Source organism: Maniola jurtina, chromosome 18 (assembly GCF_905333055.1).
Source record: "Maniola jurtina chromosome 18, ilManJurt1.1, whole genome shotgun sequence".
Classification (NCBI taxonomy): Eukaryota; Metazoa; Arthropoda; class Insecta; order Lepidoptera; family Nymphalidae; genus Maniola; species Maniola jurtina.
The window spans coordinates 11,251,727-11,270,917 of record NC_060046.1 but is presented as its reverse complement, the minus strand read 5'-3'; the positions used below and the strand labels follow the sequence as shown (position 1 = coordinate 11,270,917).

The following is a 19,191-nucleotide window of genomic DNA, read 5'->3' as shown; positions in this document are numbered from 1 at the left end:
TAATGTTCTGAAAAGCGTATGAAGTCTGCCAATCTGCACTTGGCCAACGTGGTAGACTGCAGTCAAATCGCTTCGCGTTCTGAGAAGAGTTCCGTGCTCGGTAGTGAGCCGGCGCTGCGTTGATCACGGTGAAATATAAGTACCTAGGTAATACACATAAATCATACAAGTGTAAATTAAAATTTTTATAACACCCCCGACAACTGAAGGTTACAGTAACTAGAAAAGAGCTGATAACTTTCAAACGGCTAAACCGATTTTCTTGGGTTATAGCTAAAGAACACTCTCGATCAAGCCACCTTTCAAACAAAAAAAAAACTAAATTAAAATCGGTTCATTAGTTTAGGAGTTACGATGCCACAGACAGATACACAGATACACACGTCAAACTTATAACACCCCGCTTTTTGGGTCAGGGGTTAAAAATAAAGTAGGTAAGTATTGCAAAAATTTTAGTCTGTAAAAACCTTTTCGATTTAAATTTTAGTGTCGTAAATAACGTTAATTTCGATCATCGATCAAACCGTCCGTCATTCTGTTGTCTTGCTATCGCGATTAAAAATAGTCTCGGAAGTCGATTGACATGCATTGAAATCGTTCTATACCTATTCTACCTACCCGCAGAATTTACAATGTGTTATGCAGTATTTTCATCGATCTTCATGGTGGTGAACCATATTTCTTTACGTATTAGCTGTTACAATAGTATAAAATTGCTTCTTATTTGCTAGGTATTCAACCGCCGCATTTTACCTATATTTACTTTAATTTTGAAATTGTGTCTGGTGGGAGGCTTCGGCCGTGGCTATAGGTACCATCCCTGCACCAGGAAAGCCTACTCTTTCCATCCCGATTCGCTCGCTGCCATCAGACTTTATCATCATTACCTACTACCGCCGTCGGCTACCCAACTTATAAGTATAAGTTGAGTAGCCTTAGCACGAAGGCAAAAAAAACAATTTCGGAAGCGGTAAATACGTACTAATAACTCAGAATTAGTTCATATTCATAAGTACCTACCTACCTACTCAACGAGCGATGGTAAGAGCTATGCTCACTCGTAAAACCAAAACCAGAGTAACCGACAAACGCCAACGGGTTGCGGGAATAAGCGGGGCACATTGTTCGAACAACCGATAGACGTTGGGCAAGGTTCCATATTATGTGCTGGAATGGCGAACTCACACCGGAAATCGCTGTGTTGGCAGACCCTCACATGGTGGACAGAGTGCTGGATTCTGGATTCAAGCGGCGTAAAACCGTGGCGTGGAACTACAAAATATCTATGGTCAGCAGTGGACGCGTATGGGTTGACAACGACGATTTTTATTTTAGTTCTGAGCAAATGTAGATTAAAATCCTAAAAACTACTAATTAGTATTAGTGATGATCGTCAAAAAGTCCGCCCCTGGACCAAAAGTGCCCATCAAGCTGGCAGCATTGCCCCGCTGAATGGCGATGGACGGCTTTTGGACCAGGTGGATCGCAGCCTCTTTCTCGTAGACAACGGCCAATGGCGCGCAAGAATCAAATTGAGGTTTGATAGTAATTACTACGGGCTGGGGTAGGCAACGCCTGCTTGTGTATAGTGCCCGTAACAGTTGAATGTACAAAACAATCTCTGACGAATTATTTTGTAATATTACGTTAACACCTTGACCTCACCCTATCTTCGCAACGAAAACAAATAACATGAAATACGTCAGAACATCAGTACCTAAGAAGCTGAAATTATCTGTCTAGCTGTATGTAGATATTAATTAAACTACATGAACGTCCTAAGTACTTATGTGGTAAATAAACATATTATTTACGTCAGATAATAAAAATAATGCTAGAGAAAGCTAATCCTTCAACTAGTACCTAGGTAACTAACCTAACGATACTTGCCTACTTAGAAAAAGGTACCCCCTATGCGTAAATAACTTAGTTATGAAAATCTAAGCATTCGTTTATCACTTAACAGCGAACTCATAGCAGCCATTCGTATTTCTAGTAAAACAAGTCATCACACTATAATATTATAAAGGCGAAAGTTTGTGTGTGTGTACGTTTGTTACTCTTTCACGCAATAACTACTGAATGGATTTGGCTGAAATTTGGAATGGAGATAGATAATATCCTGGATTAGCACATAGGCTACTTTTTATCCCGGAAAATCAAAGAGTTCCTACGGGATTTTAAAAAACCGAAATCCACGCGGGCGAAGCCGCGGGCATCTTCTAGTAATTTAAAAAAAAATCACGAATGTCCTGGCAAAAATCCTCCTTGCGATCGGCGCCATAGCACACAATAATGATTTAAAAATAATTAAAATATAAGTCACAATCAGAAGTCAGGATGTAAGGATTCTAATGATACCCCATACATCCACTTCATTATTCTACTATATTATTTGTAATAGTAATGTTGTAGTAATAATGTACTGTTTGTTAATCCAAATAAACAAAATAAAAATAAAATCCAAATCTGTTCAGGCATTTAGAAGTTATGCTGGAATAAAAAAACTCACATACATACAAACATGAATTCTGAAAATATAAGTCCCGTTTTTGGGCAGTCATGTTATGAGAAAGCAATTCCAAAATACATAAGTAAGAACCTACCTTCTATTACATACCTAGAGATCGTCGACTTTAATAATAATTACATTATTTACGTAACTTATTATTACTGTGACGTATTTATTTAGAAAATAACCGACGTAGATATATTATTAGTGCAACACTGATTAATTATTTTACCCGTAAATATGCACCACCAACTGCCTTTGATTTCTTATCGATTGCAAAATCTATACAAACAGCGGTCAACTGCGAGTCGAACCTCGCTCTTTTAGGGTTCCGTACATAATTATGAACACTATATTTGGGTGTATGAAATATTTCTTTTCCCGAGCTAGAACATCGCAATAAACCGAGAAAAACCCAAAAATGGTTAAATATAGGAGTTATGTTTTTCTACCTCTGCTCTGATATCTCAGAGATTTCTGAACCGATTTGCATATTTTTTTTTTAATCGATAGAGGAACTTTGCGACATTGTTCCATAAAAAAATTGGATTCCAACTCCTCAATCCTGATGCTGCAGGGGATCTGACCAATCCACGCGGGCGAAGCTGCGGGCATTATCCAGTAATAATTAATTTCTTAGTTGGACATACAAATAAAAAGCAGTTTAACTTAAGTGTAAGGTTTTATTACAAGTTAATGGGCGTGCGTGTGGTGCGCCTGCGCGGCCGCCTTCCTCATCTGCACGAGGACATTGCTCATCTCTTCACGCTTCCTCTTGGCGCGGATGTGTGTGCCCAGACGACGCTTCAGGAACTTCAGGGCGCGCTTGTCCTTTGACACCTGAAATGACATAGACAACAAGTGTAAATTAAAAATTTATAACACCCCCGACAAGTGAAGGTTACAGTGACTAGAAAAGAGCTGATAACTTTCAAACGGCTGAACCGATTTTCTTGGATTATAGCTAAGATTAAGCTACACTCTCGATTAAGCCACTTTTCAAACAAAAAAACTAAATTAAAATCGGTTCATTAGTTTAGGAGCTATGATGCCACAGACAGATATACAGATACACATGTCAAACTTATAACACCCCTCTTTTTGGGTTGGGGGTTAAAAATGGTAATTTTTTGGCTTCCGTATCTGAAGGGTACCAACGGGATCCTATTATAAGCCTCCGCTGTCCATCCGTCTATCTGTCAGCGGGCTGGTATAACCTCTATTCTATTCTATTCAGTGTGTATTTCTATCACTGTAACAACAAATAATAAAAACCAAGATTTAAAATGGTCACCATACAAATTAATTAAAATTTGAACTGTTATGTGTATGATGGTACCGAACCCTTTGTATGCAAGTCCAACTCACACTTCCAGTTTTTTATCATCTCAACCATTGTCCAGTATGGGTCTCGGATGGCGTTTGCCGGCGCGCGTGCGGTGCCTTTTTGAAGTTTTTTTTTAAAGTGGCCGGCTTTTGTGTTTCACTGGTGTTTTTTGGTGGTGGAACTGATTGGGAAGCGCTCTAAGGGGGTGCCGCGCGTGTGTCGGCGAGCGCCGGCACAGACGAGGTACATACTTATATAAGTTTCCCTAACTTGTAACTAACTACAAACTTGCCATTGGCTAATCTGTGTAAAGCCAGACGAGAGAAAAAAAAGCTTTGTAAACATTGTTTTCTCACTCAATGTTTTCTGCCACTGTTGAAGCATTAAATACACACACACACACATACACACACCCCCAACTGAGACGTTTTAATCCAATGCACATCACACAGGCACAATGATTATAACCATGACTATCAGATTTGACTAGGTACTTGTTTTGTGCTCACTACATAAGTTAAATCACTTACAGTTTGGAAAAGGTAAAAGAACCCACAAACCTTAAGCAACTCCATTGCCCTCTTCTCATAGGGTGCATGGCCAACCACTTCACGGACCAAATCACGGACAAACTTTGAGTGTTTGGTTTGCAGCTGGAATAGAAAATAATAAACTATTTAAGTAAACTGCATTAAATAAAATGGCATTCCGAAGCAGTGGTAAATTATTTTGACAATACAAAAGTACTTGTTATAAGTATAGATAATAGATTTTATTTGAATAAAAATATATTTGTATTCTTTTCTATTCTGATAAATCTGTATCATGTGAAATTGTGTCAGTGGTTAGTGCCTTATTGGACACAATATCCAAGTGGTACCATGAATGATGTTTATTTCAGTTTTTCACGATTAATGGAATGTACTAAAATTAATATCACACAGAATTATTTAATCAGAAAAGGAAGAGGCTCTTCGATTTGAATTAATGCATTGCAACAAACAACAAATTATCTATTATTCACAGAGTAGTCTGTAATCACTATAGTTCTATAATGGCCTAGGCTAGGCCCTAGATTTTTATCCAAGGAATCACTTACTTCAAATTCCTGAATTGTGAGATTTCAAAATATGTAAACTTAACCTCAATAGTAAACAATATAAAATACTTACACCTTTTAGCCTGGCTGGCCTGATTCTGATGGCTTTGTCTGTAATGCCCTTCTTCCCAGCGGATATCTTTGTTGTTTTGTGGCCTTTTCGCAGACCCACTGCGATCTCAAACCGGGGAGCCATGCTGGAAAACACAATTAAACAGCTTCTTCAAATAAAATATCTCGACGTACAACACTAGTATATAGAGTAAACACTAATTTTCTCACAAATTAAACGAAATGCTATAGGATTTTAAAGATAAATTCAAGTAAAAAATGGATTTACGTACTTCCCGGATTCACTAGTTTATTGAAAAAGAATCTGTCAAATTCAAATGACAAACCTTTGACATTGACCGTGGCAGTTTTGACTTTTGACAAATGAGAATTCTGTAAACCACAGGTAATCAATATGTTTCATGTTTTAAAGCACTGGTCAGTGCACTGTACCTGATCTAAATTCGATTTTACGGCAATACGCAATAATTTTGTTTATATAAAAATAATAATAGAAACAGTTTTAAATTCTTTGTCACTTATTTTTATTTTGGATACCCGAAACTAGCTTGTTTTAGTATTATCAGTGGTGACTAGTCACTAGTCCTATGCTGAAGCTGAAGGATTTAAATGCGCTCTATACGACGATGACCTGGGTGGTGCAGTGGCCTGATGCGCAACACCGATTACCAATTACGTGTTGCCGTTGCGTCATCGACACCTGTATTAGATTCGTACGATTGTACGAAAAGTGTTGGCTCATGCACGTCGAACTCGCGGTAGTATGTACACTGGCCACTTCACGACTCACCATTCGTGACATCGATTTTAAGATGTTTGACATACATATTGCATTTATCAATGTTACAACGTCGATTTTTTTTTTCTCTTAACATCGATCATCGATACATCCCTAATCGGATTAATAATGTCAAGTGCATGTCAAGTGTCAAAAAGACATGAATTTTGAGGTTATATTTCGCCCCATTATTTTTTAATATTGGTATTATACATTAACAGTAATTTTAATAAACATTATATTATTGCACTAAACTACGGTTTATATTTCTTCTATCTCATTATTTTTATTGTAAGTAATGCGTGACGTGCGTGACATTGCTGTCTATAACCTCAAAAAAGTTTTCTATTTCTTGATAATTTAATTCATAATTCTTTAATAAAAATGGAAGTTGGTGCAGTAAAACAAGCATTCAATAATGAGGTAAGATTTCATTGATTAATAAAATAAGAACTACCAGTGTTTTACACTTTTGCAAGAGTTTATACATTTTTTTTTTTGTTAAACGTGTTGTTCATTTTGCAAAACTAGGATGTCTTATTTTCAGTAAAGCTATAAAGTTGAGACTAATAATAATTGACACAAGATACAATACATACACTTCGTAATTCGTATTATATTTACATAATTGTATTAATTAAACACTAGTGCTTTTTACTAAGCATTGAAAGTATATTTAGTATTCAGGCCTAGTTACTGTGTCAAGTTTTAAAAAGTTGCATTGATATTGAACCAAAAGATGTTTCTTTCTAACAGAATAATTTTACTAAGTGAAAATCTAAGCGATTGCCTAGATAAACATCATTGCCCATATTGTAAATGCGACAGAGCAATGGATCTGTGTGATTTGTGCATGGATATAGTTAAAGGAAAGAAAAAAAAAGGAAAATCAAAGTGTTCCTACAGGGTTAAAAAAAAAATCCACACAGATAAAATACAAAACAGGTATTGAAATTTTATATTTTCAAATTACAGATAATACTTCTCAAAAAGAATCTAAATCAAGCCAAAATACAAATTATACACAAGCTTACAAGAAAAGCAAAGACTTTTACAGAGAAGAAAGTGCCCGAGCCTCTGAAAGAAAAACTAAAAAGAAAAGCTGAGTCAGCAGTTAAAGAAGTATTGATTATTAAGGTATTATTTGATTTTCATTGTTAACTTTTATTGTTTGATTATTATTAAGGTATAAGTTGATCACTTATTATGGAATCTTTGCTTGGCTATGGCTGTGCTTCCACGAGCAAGTATTGCAATGAGTTTATATTGACATCCTTGGGTAATCTCCATGAGATGACGATTATTCTGCCATTATGTTGACATGGTCACAGATAACCGTGTGTTTGCAACAACTTGATGCATAGTAGTTTTGTTGAAAAGAGCTAAGTTTGGTGGCACTGCCAGGTGGTTGTGTTTCGTACCAAGTGCTCTGTGAGTAGAGTTTACTTAGGCTATTATATAGTTTGGGTTCAACCATAGAAATTGTGAATTGATTGTTATATTTGGTTGAATTTATGGCATTCTTGCTGCAGCAGTCCATTTTAGTTCTAACTATTATAAGTGACTGAATTTAAATCTAGAGCTATAGACCAGACAGACATGTTGACTTTGTATTATAATATCTATAGATAGCCACTTCCAAAACTTTCGCAAATCAGTTATTTGTACTGATAAATATTTTTTTTATTACAGAAAATTAAAGCACGGGACATCGCAAGGTTTATTGTAACACATACTGGAAAATTAAACGATTATCTAAACAAGCCAATAGTTGATAACAACAAAGCATGTGCCAGGTTACTCCTTCACAAGGCTTTAAAACACAAATATAAACACATAAGAGAAACATTTTTAGACATATCAATAAAGGACCTGTTTATGTCAAGGCAAGAAAGAAGAAAGCTAAAGAAGGAAGCAAGAGAAAAACAAAAGAATAAAAAGAAAGGAAAGGACAAGAAAGATAAATCTGATGCTGTCAATGTTGAAGGGGAATGGGATGTTGAAATGACTGATGATAAAAATGTCACGCCTAGAGATGATACAATAGCGTCTGATGATGATTTAAGATTAGGAAATGATAAATCTGATGGTGATAGTAACAAATCTGATGATGAAATGGATAATTCTAATGAAGAAAATGACAAATCTGATACCAAGAGTGATGATGATGGTGATGAAATTGAAATTTGTGATGAATCTGAAGCTGAACAGTCATCTGATAGTGATGATTCAAATAAGAAAGTTAAAAATATTGATAAACGTAAACCTTTAGTTTTGAAGACAAATGACAGTGACATTGAAAGTAGTAGTGAAAAATCAATTGAATTAGTTACTCCAAAAAGCAAAACAGGAATACCAAGAAAAGTTAAAAATTCTAATTCTTCTAAAGGAACTGATAAAAATGGAGATTTGAATGACATAGAAAATATCACAAGTAAAGTGGAAACAACGAAAACGAATTTGAATAAAAAAGATAACTTATTGAATAAAATTAATAATTCAAATTCAAATAAAGCAGTAAAAAAAGAAGATAGTTCAATAGTAAATGTAAAAAATAAGAAGTTTGATAAAAAAGATAATATTAACAAAAATAAGAACCTAAAACACAAACTTGAAAATAGAAACTTCCATAAAAAAATTGATGAGACACCAAATGAAGCTACAAAAATGGTAGATCCATTTTTTATTACATCTACAGGAGAAAATTATATGTCCCTTGTTGAACCTAGACAACCAGACGAAGTTAAAGAAGTCCATAGACAAGGTAATAGACAATATAGAAGAGCTGTTATGTTTGGACATGTTCCCAGAGCAAAACCAAAAAGGAATTTTGAACCAAGAAATAACAATTTTAACAAAAATAGCTCAGAAATGGATAATAATAAATTTAACAAAAATAACAAGAATTTCGATAAAAAAGAAAATTTTAATAAAAAATCTGATAGAAGTAATTTTAAAGATAATTCAGTCCCAGAAAAATTGCATCCATCATGGGAGGCGAAGAAAAAGCAATCTGGTATATTACCTTACCAAGGTAAAAAAATTGTGTTTGATGAAAGCTAATGAATGTAAATTAAATTATTATTTTATTAGATTTGGCTTGTTTTAATTTTTATGGATAACTTAGCTTTGGCAGAAAATAAGGAGACAGATTGGTGAAACATATAATAACTGGTGCATGCATAAATACAAAGTAATTGACGAATTAGTCAAATTCATCAATCAGCCTATATTGAGCCATTACTATAAAATTAATTGATAGATGCAATCTAGTGCTATCCTTTTCCGCAAGGAGCATTATGAAAGGGACAGCAATACTAATAATAATTTAGACCTGTTATTTTAGTTTAGAAATTGTGTACAGAATAAGCAACATTATACAAATGTGTGGTTTTCTCTAAATAAGTGAGTAATTTCTAAGACAATTTCGGAATTTGTTATTTTTGAATTTCGTCAAAATTGGTTAAATGGACGTAAAACTGTAACAAACAAACAAACAGACGCACTTTCGTATTTATAATAAATTAGATAATGATGTCGCAGGCATTATCTGGATTTATACCGCGTGGATTTAGGTTTTTTGAAAATCCCGTGGGAGCTCTTTGATTTTCCGGGATAAAAAGTTTATTACGGCAATTTTCTGGACGCTAGCCACCTCTGTACCAAAACACCAATAACAGCCATTAGTTCTGTCCAGCGCGTCAGCGACCCAATATGAACGACATAAATCGCCCGACCGCTGCAGATCTGTAAATGTTTGCATCATTAACCCCCGACCCAAAAAGAGGGGTTGTTATAAGTTTGACGTGTGTATCTGTGTATCTGTCTGTGGCATCGTAGCTCCTAAACTAATGAACCGATTTTAATTTAGTTTTTTTGTTTGAAAGGTGGCTTAATCGAGAGTGTTCTTAGAAAATCGGTTCAGCCGTTTGAAAGCTATCAGCTCTTTTCTAGTTACTAACCTTCACTTGTCGGGGGTGTTATAAATTTTTAATTTACACTTGTGTTGGCATATATAATACTTGACTATTATTTTAGACTAGCTGATACCCGCGACTTCGTTCACGTGGATGTAGGTTTTTTAAAATTCCTGTGGGAACTCTTTGATTTTCCGGGATAAAAAGTAGCCTATGTGCTAATCCAGGGTATAATCTATCTCCATTCTAAATTTCAGCCCAATCCGTCCAGTAGTTTTTGCGTGAAGGAGTAACAAACATACACACACACATACAAACTTTCTCCTTTATAATATTAGTGTGATTATGGAATTATTATTATATTATACCTAAGTATGTACAGTATACATTGCATTGATTGCAATACAAATAGTGTGTTACGGGGCGTATAATGAGTGCGGTTAACACCAACTCCGGCCGTCTGTCCGGCGCGTCAGCGACCCAATATGAACGACATAAATCGCCCGACCGCAGTTGTAGATTTGTATAATATGTTTGCACTTTGCACACACATTACTTGACAATTATTAACACTAGCTGATGCCCGCGACTTCGTCCGCGTGGATTTTGGTTTCACAAAATCCTGTGGAATCTCTGGTTTACCGGGGGAAAAGTAGGGGAAGTCCGGGAGAGTTGAACCGCTTTTTGCTTAAAGTGTCGTATTTTCTTATAAATGAGGCTTAGTGATTCAATTGTAATTATAAACAGTAGCTTATTTATTTAGGATTACTTATGCATAATTACTTTTTCGAAATTATAATACTAAAATATGTTATATATATTTGAATGAAAAATGGGATTTAGGTCAACTCTCCCCACCCCGAGGGACACTTGAACCGGGGTCTGGGGAGAGTTGAACATAGCATTTTAAAGGGGAAAATAAAAACATTTTGTAGCTTAAATTACAGATATATTAAGCAAAACATCACAAAATCAAATTAAATCATAAATAAACATAGCTATTGCTTTTCTTATAAAGAAAAAACTGATGTGAGTCAGACTCGCGCACTCGGAATTTTTTTCCAACATTTTGCACGATAAATCAAAAACTATTATATATAAAAATAAATAAAAATCTGTTTTAGAATGTGCAGGTAAAGCCCTTTCATATGATACCCCACTTGGTATAGTTATCTTATTTTGAAAATTGAAACACATTTTAATTTTTTTTTTAATGATGTAACCACAAATTCGCGGTTGTCAGATTTATTTCTGTACTTGTGCTATAAGACTTACCTATAAGGGTTCCGTTTTTCCTTTTGAGGTACGGAACCCTAAAAAAAAGAAAATTTCACCATATTCTTTAACATTCCACAATCAACATAATTATTAAACATTTCGCCAACAAAGTTAAATCAAATTTGTTGTTTGTGTTTCTTTAATCAAATTTGTTGGTCTTTCTTAACCTTTTCATCAATATCTTGTGTAACTCCTACGCATATCTCATGGACATAATATCTTCGGCATAAACCACATAAACGTATAGTCATAATTTCTTCTGATGTGCAAACAAAACAATACCAACGATCATTCACGTCAGGAATTCTGCAAAATCACTATTACTGGAACTATCAGCGTACGCAACATCTTCACATACGTCTTCACCCTCGGTTTCACTATCATCATTAACATTTTTATTTTTTTAGCCTTTTCCAGTTTTCTTTCTCTGGGCTTTTTGTTTTGAACCTTCTTTAGTTATCAAAGTTTTCTTTCTAAATTTATTAAATAAAACTTCAAATTTTTGCATACAAACACTGTAGAGGGAGACATGAACCACTGGTCATATCTCCCGCACCCGCCATGGTTCAACTCTCCCGCATATACTACTTTGACATTAAATTTTACTCACAGAAAAAACAATCAATTTTAGCAAAAAAATACTAAGCACATGTCAAACTACAATAATCAGGCAGTACAATAATAATAACACACAATACGTAACTCTATAAACACGGCCGCAATCTCAAAAAAAAAAAATTAATAGAATTTACTCCGTCGTAACAAAAACACTTTTCCGAGCCTGATAGCTAAACAAACCGGCCATTGTAAAAAATGGCGCCGTGCTGGTTATTGGCCTCCCACGCTTTACCAATGACCGTCTTGACGTTTCATTAGCGCGAAATTTAAGCTAAATTTTAAAAGGTGGTTCAACTCTCCCACCTGAGCAAGTCTCCCGGACTTCCCCTAGTTTTCGTCCGTTTCTAGGATGAAAGCTATCTTTGTATCAAAGATAATGCCCGCAAATTGACCACGTAGATTTAGGTCTTTAAAAATCTAATCGTGGAATCTCTAATTTTTCGGGACCAAAAGTAACATAAGTCCTTTCTCAGGATGCAAGCTATCTCTGTACCAAATTTTCTCAAAATCAGTTAAACGGATGGGCTGTGAAAAGCTAGCCGACAGACAAACTTTCACATTTATAATTTCGCAATTAGTAAGGATTATACATATTATTACTAGATGATATCCGGGTCGCGACTTCGTCCGCGTTAGATTTTCAAAAATCCAGTGGGAACTCTGATTTTCCGGGATATAAAGTTGTTTGTCTCAGGGTTGCCAGCTTTCTCTGTACCTTTCGTCAAAATCGATTAAAAGGATAGGCCGTGCAGACAAAGGAACAGATGGACACACTTTCGCATTTATCTATAGATACATATAATAAAATTGTAGAAAAGTGGTGTCTGTACAATGGAAATATATAAAAAAAAAACTAGCAGGGGTTGTTATTATATCGATGTCGAACCCGAAATTGTAATTTTTTTTTGTCTGTTTGTCTGTTTGTCTGTGTGTTTGTGCACGTTAATATCAGAAACGGCTTATTCTAATATATTGTAGTAAGCTTAACTTAACATTTAGTGTTTATTTCATGTCAATCGGTTCATAAATAAAAATGTTATGTCAATTTAAAGAATCACGGCGAACAATTTTTTAGCTACCCAAACGACGGTATATGTAATTCAAAATATGCTGCCCGAAAAGTCACTATTCCACGCGAACAAAGTCGCGGGCACAGCTAGTTTATAATAATAATAATTAGTATGGAGTAGGTATGGCTACTACTGACCTCCTATAGGTAGCTATTCATATTCTAGTAGGTAGGTCAACAATCAAGTCATTAATGTTGATATTATGTATATCAAGCGTCGTGTAGTGAACTCCGGTAATTAATAGCGAACGGCGTGTATGAGAAATTACGAATTCCACCGTGCTTAATTATTAGCTTTCCTACTGTAGGTATAAAGTGTACATAATATTCAGGTAACTAGGCAGGTCCATAGGCTATCTGTGACCTATAAATACCGGATGCGATAAATTTTGTAGCTAATATTTTTTTACAACATTCATCAAACGGACAAAGAGAAGTTCTGATTAACTGTCTGTTTCATCAATGCCTAGCCTAAACCCGCACTTAGAAAGCTGAAATTTTGGACAGAAGATAATGTAGACAATGAATAAGTCCGGACGTTTTTGAATTCACACGGGATAGAGAATGAAGAGGATTTATTATTTTTGGCGAGCGCAACTGAGTTAGGCGTAAAGGTTATAGGTGTCACGCGTTTGTACACAAGATAATAGATATCCTATGCAGGTATGTAGATAGGTACCTACTTATGTAGATTATCGGAAACGTCTATTTTCAATAATCCATATCCATACTAATATTATAAATGCGGAAGTGTGTCTGTCTGTCGGTCTGTCTGCTACCTTTTCACGGCCCAACGGTTTAACCGATTTTGAGGCAGGGTTAGCTTGAGACAGACATAGGCTACTTTTTATCCCGGAAAATCAAAGAGTTCCCACAGGATTCTTAAAAACCCATCCACTTAACCGATTTGTACGAAATTTGGTACCGAGGTAGCTTGCGTCCCTGTAATTGACATATGACTTTTTATCCCGGAAAATCAAACAGTTCCCCGGGATTTTTAAAAACCTAAATCCACGCGGACGAAGTCGCGGACATCCTCTAGTAATACAATAGTTTAAGTATACCTCCTTAGTTATTTGTACCTAGGATTTAGGAATGTTTTCATAACTCAACGGAATTGAGGTACCTACCGATCAGCTACTTGCTGCATTCTACAGATTGCATGTCCAGTATATTGTACAGTCCTGTATTGTATTACCGCAATAACATTTGATATACGACGGCCGCCATATGTCAGCGCCCAATTCAAGTGTTGAAGCAGGTGTACGATTGCATACGTCTGCTATGCGAGTGGCATTCGCAATTTAGCTGCGGCGATATATTCGCGAGGAATGCCATGTTGCACCCCGCTCCGCGTTCTTGGATACGCGATAACTGTGTCTGGATGTGGATTGTGTTAGCAGACCATAAATTAAAATAAAGTGGCATTATTGTGGCCCGAATTCCCTGTAAAGCGTTTATGAAATACGTCTCTATGCCTACTCTAACAACTCGGAATCAAGCAAGTAATCTATGATTCAAGCAATGTATTGTTGCAAGCATGTTACGACCGTATCGCAGGTCCGTGAGTTTGTCATAATATCGAATGTCCCGGCCACATTAACGGCTAACAACGCCATGTTCAACGGCGTAGATGTAGCCACGAACAACGTACAACGGCATTCACAATGCCGTTTAGCGTTAGATGGTTTTAACCCAAATTCAATTGACATTAGCCATTTAACCGTTTAAGTGGCCACTTAGTTTAACGCGTTGATTATAAATTAAATAAAGTGGCGTTATAGTGACCCTAATATTTCGTGTAAACCGTTTATGATAAATGTCTCTTACTTCAAGAAGATCAGCATAAAATAAGACCTAGGTATAAGCTTATGTGCCTACCTCGCTTTAGTTAAACTGGGGCATACTTACCGCATATTTACGCATACCACAGGGTTGGAAGCCAGGGTAGGCATTATTTAGATAGGTTCCTCTTTACTAGCCGGTCATAACGCCAAACTAACGCGTAGCTAATAGCTTGGGTAAGCAGTGCTTTTACGCCTGTATGACGCGCACACCATGCCGGTGCAGGATGGCTGGAGTCAGGACCGAATTAGTGCAAATAAAAATGCCTAATATATGAATCGCGCGTGGAATAGGTATGCCGCATTTTGATACAGCTAAATCATAATAACATTGTGATCTCCATCATACGTAAAGCAATACAAAGTAACAAAAACGTTAGACCAAAGCTGCAAAAGCCCCCAAAGGGTCAGACGTTAAGAGCAGGGGCACAAAAACAATTTATAAGTTTTTGTGACTTTGCGAGCCTCTCCTCTCACTGAATACATGAATATTAAAGAATTCTACCCGCTTTATATTTTTTTTTTTTTTTTTTTTTTTTTTTTTTTTTTCACGATAGGCAAGCGCTTGACCACAATCACACCTGATGGAAAGTGATGATGTGGTCTAAGATGTGACGCGTTTACCTAGAAGGTGCCTATTCACTCTTGTTTTAAAGATACCCGGATTGTAATTGGTAGGAAATCTATCTCCCTCATATATCTCCCTTATTATGCTCGGACGAAGTTTTATCAACAATTTATACAGCGCGCGCGAAAGAATACGCTTCAATTTAATGAAACCTTACTAGCTGAACAGTTAAATCTATAGCAGGTAGGTAAATATAGTACCATGGCCTATAAAACTTTTTGCGATATGAAAAAGTTTCTACGAGAGTTCTTAATGACTGTTAAACGACCTAAAGAGGTTTTAAGGTACTAAGTACCTATTTTACGAAAGGTAGGTACTTACCTACTACCTACTACTTTGAAAAAAAATTGGTTGTCTGTAAAGTCGGTTTACTGACGATAGTTGAACGTGACAACAAAGGCCGATTGTGCTTCTTTGTCGCTCGTTCCGCGCTCTCGCTTGCACTTCAAGCCTTACATGGAACGCCTCAGAGCGAGGTAACGCCGCATGAGTCATGTTTTTTCGTGCGTGCAGCCGGCTCTATCGAATTATAAGACGTTGTCACGTCATAAGAAGGTACTTACCTCCCTGACTGGCGCAGTGGTAAACGCTATGGTCTTGTTAGTGGGAGGTCCCGGGTTCGATTCCCGGCAGGTGTTTGGAATTTTATAATTTCTTAATTGCTGGTCTGGTCTAGTGCGAGGCTTCGGCCGTGGCTAGTTACCACCCTACCAGCAAAGCTGTGCTGCCAAGCGATTTAGCGTTCCGGTACGATGGCCGCGTAGAAACCAAAGAGAGTATGGGTTTAATAAAAACTATCATAGCGTGCTAACCTGGAAGGGGCCAGGTTAGCCTGCTTCCATCTTGGACTGCATCATCACTTACCACCAGGTGAGATTGCAGTCAAGTGAATCTTTGAATAAAAAAAAACTTAGTTAAGTACTTTATTACTTAAAAAACATTGAGCAGGTGCGAGGAAAAGGTAAAAAAAATCAAGGTTTTAACTATAAATCTAAACAATGAAATTAATAAGAAAAGTCTTCACTCTTGAATATGATTCATGAAGCCCAGCCCAAGTCCTTGACCCTACAAAGCTGAAAGCAAGGAATTTTATCCGAAATTCCCACGGAATAGGAAAAGGGAATAAAATGCCCTTTGCATTTATACTTCAGTGAAAGAATTTTCAGTATGTAAGTAGGTATATCCGATCATTAGTTCCGACTTCCGAGATTAGGTACCTCCTACACCCAAACTTACAAACTTTAACTCTTTATAATATTAGTGTAAAATATCTACCTATATTTCCTGAAAAGTCCTAGCCGGGAATCTTCCACTTTATCATCATCATCATTATTGTCAAGCGATAGACGCCCACCGCTGGACATAGGTCTCTTCCAGGGACTTCCCCACACGCCACGAACAGCGGAGGCTTAGTAATAAGGTTCCGTTGGGCGTTGACACCTTCGGTTACAGAACCCTAAAAAAGAACTAGGTAGATGTGGATTTATGCCCTAAATTGGATTACGGACGAAAACTTGGTCAGTAAAGTTTTCAATTCACATTTTGCTTTGTTATCGAACGGATAAAAGTGCGCGCAGACTAAAGTCAAGATTTTACTGTCGCTGGCAATTAGGTATACTGGCTGTGAAATGTGAGAGACCTTGTAACACTGATGGTCATCGGTTAAATATTGTCTCTAGTTTAATATTTTACATAACCATTTTCACCATAAAATGAATCGGAAAGAAGTTTTCGTCTAAAAACTGTTTTTGGGCGCCATTTATCAAGAAGCGTCGCGAGCGGCAAAGATACGAGGTGGCAAAATGAAAATTCGGAAAGAGCATGTCGAAATCTATAAAATCTCAATTTTTCAAAATTCCCGGAAAACTACCAAATGATTGGACTATAAAGTAACTATGAGAAATCAGGAAAACAATACATACTTAATATTATATACTATAATCAATATAGGAAGTATGTGCTGTAACGTCCACACACGCACGCACGCACGCACGCACGCACGCACTCACACACACACACAATAACACACAAACATATTCAATATTTTTAAATTGTTAAACTGAATGCACTGGCCCCTTTGATAATGATACGGGCTTTCTTAGTTTGCGGGTCAGGATATCAATGTTCTGTACTGTACTGAGTTTCACCTGTGGTTTCACTTAGCGGCTTGTTGTATAGGCCACGCATTTCAGCAACAAGCTACTTGTTTACCTTTTAAGAGGGGTCTCTCCGTCACTCGCTCCATACAAACGTATTCCAATTTCATTTGAATATTAAGCAACCAAAGTCCATGAAATTTTGCAGACATATTCTAGAAACTAATATCTATGTGTAAGACTGTCAGACTGTCTAATGTCTGCGCAGGACATCACGCGTTTGCATTTCAGTGTAGTTTTTATTTTTTTAAATCCCTGTCCACTTGGTCACGTACCTGGGAATGGGATCACGTTCTAAACGAATAATTACGGCGATGCGCTGCTGTTACACGACGGAACCATTTCAATATGTCAGACACTCTAATCCCATTTGAAAATTTAATTTGTCACGGGTTTTTTTAACCCCCGACCCAAAAAGAGGTTAGAGGTCTCTTGTTGATAAATCGAGACGGCTATTTGACCGTTGATGCGTTTTGACCCTTAAACTGGGCCGCCTGCTGCTGTTAGCCTGATTTTCCACCAGAAATGTGCTATACAGCTATGATTGTTTCCACTAATCTATGAAATTGCGCCGCCTCGAAGTAGCTGGGCGAGATAGATCGTGACTCGAACTAAGCGATGTATCAACCATAGGTCCCACCCGTAGCTTCTATCCAATGCGTGCTATCATCGTGTTATAAGTTCCTATCTGTCTGTGGCATCGTATCTCGTAAACTAATGAACCGATTTTAATTTAGTTTTTCTGTTTGAAAGGTGGCTTTATCGAGAGTGTTCTTAGCTATAATCAAAGAAAATTGGTTCAGCCGTTTGAAAGTTATCGGCTCTTTTCTTGTTTTCTTACAGAGGTTTTTGTGTCAGGGGTTTTTTAAATTTGGAGTTATTAATAGGTAAAGTAAACTTACATCTAAATTAAAACTAAAAACAAATAAATATAATTAAATTAAATTAAAAACTAAATTAAATCTAAAACCTCATCGAGACCACCGCAGCGAGGGATTGTACCCAAGATGCTGGCAGCATTACCCCTTTGGATGGCCAAACTAATTCTTTGCCCAAGGTAGCTGCTGGCTCTCGGGTCCCCGGTTGACTTGATAACCCTTTTCGAAATTGTCAAGTGTATGCCGGAAGTCCAGCATCGTGCTTATAAAAAAATTGAGAACCTCCTCCTTTTTTTGAAGTCGGTTAAAAACCGTTTCATCGCGAACCGAAAGTAGGTAGGTAGGTTCTAAAAGTGTTCTTATTCTAAGTAGCTTTAATAGTCTCTGAATAAAATGGCTGTGAGCTTTTTATGTATATTTCTTAGTTATCATAATACAAAAATTACGACGTATCCATACTTTTTTTTTTAAATCTTTATTTTAAGAGATTATTCAATGGGCGAATATGCCTCTCTATATAGCTGCAATATAGTGCATTCTAAATCAAAATTAATCTTGATTAAAATCTAGCCAGTAATCATCTTATATACTTACATATTATGAAAGAAGGAATAGGATTGGCATCGAGAGAAAAGACAGAAGTTATTGTTGTCTTTTAAATTATAAATGCGAAAGTGTGTCTATCTGTCCGCCTGTTACCTTTTCACGGCCGAACAGTTCAACCGATTCTAACGTTTGGTACAGGGTAAGCTTAATATCCCGAGGACGGACATAGGCCATTTTTTATCCCGGAAAATCGAAGAGTTCCCACGGGATTCCTAAAAACCCATCCACTTAAATGATTTGTATGAAGTTTGGTACCGAGGTAGCTTGCAGCGTCCCTGTAATTGACATAGGCAACTTTTTATCTCGGAAAATCAAACAGTTCCCACGGTATTTTTAAAACCTAAATCCACGCGGACGAAGTCGCGGGCATCCTCTAGTCTAAGATAAAATGCTATTTTTCTGGCGGAAA

The 19,191-nt window shown here is 36.6% G+C and overlaps 2 protein-coding genes across 2 annotated transcripts; one reads left to right on the top strand and one right to left on the bottom strand.

Moving 5' to 3' along the window:
* Positions 1–3,175: 3,175 nt before the first annotated feature.
* LOC123874392 (60S ribosomal protein L36) lies at positions 3,176–5,368 on the bottom strand. The gene is made up of 4 exons (XM_045919697.1): positions 5,283–5,368; positions 5,012–5,135; positions 4,400–4,492; positions 3,176–3,352 (listed from the first exon to the last, which is right to left on the bottom strand). The coding sequence occupies exons 2-4, from the start codon at positions 5,132–5,134 to the stop codon at positions 3,206–3,208; spliced, it is 363 nt and encodes a 120-aa protein (XP_045775653.1). The 5' UTR covers position 5,135; positions 5,283–5,368; the 3' UTR covers positions 3,176–3,205.
* A 546-nt stretch (positions 5,369–5,914) lies between these two features.
* On the top strand, positions 5,915–8,882 carry LOC123874383 (MATH and LRR domain-containing protein PFE0570w). The gene is made up of 3 exons (XM_045919685.1): positions 5,915–6,211; positions 6,764–6,925; positions 7,481–8,882. Exons 1-3 carry the CDS (start codon positions 6,173–6,175, stop codon positions 8,849–8,851), a joined length of 1,572 nt encoding a protein of 523 aa, XP_045775641.1. The 5' UTR covers positions 5,915–6,172; the 3' UTR covers positions 8,852–8,882.
* Positions 8,883–19,191: the final 10,309 nt, after the last annotated feature.

Excerpts from the sequence above, each read along its gene's own strand:
- LOC123874383 (XM_045919685.1), top strand. The coding sequence starts at position 6,173 with ATGGAAGTTGGTGCAGTAAAACAAGCATTCAATAATGAG. Across the intron at positions 6,212-6,763 it reads AACAAGCATTCAATAATGAG|ATAATACTTCTCAAAAAGAA; the intron begins GTAAGATTTCAT and ends TTCAAATTACAG. Across the intron at positions 6,926-7,480 it reads AAGAAGTATTGATTATTAAG|AAAATTAAAGCACGGGACAT; the intron begins GTATTATTTGAT and ends TTTTTATTACAG.
- LOC123874392 (XM_045919697.1), bottom strand. The coding sequence starts at position 5,134 with ATGGCTCCCCGGTTTGAGATCGCAGTGGGTCTGCGAAAAGGCCACAAA. Across the intron at positions 4,493-5,011 it reads GGCCAGCCAGGCTAAAAGGT|CTGCAAACCAAACACTCAAA; the intron begins GTAAGTATTTTA and ends TTTCTATTCCAG. Across the intron at positions 3,353-4,399 it reads GGGCAATGGAGTTGCTTAAG|GTGTCAAAGGACAAGCGCGC; the intron begins GTTTGTGGGTTC and ends ATGTCATTTCAG.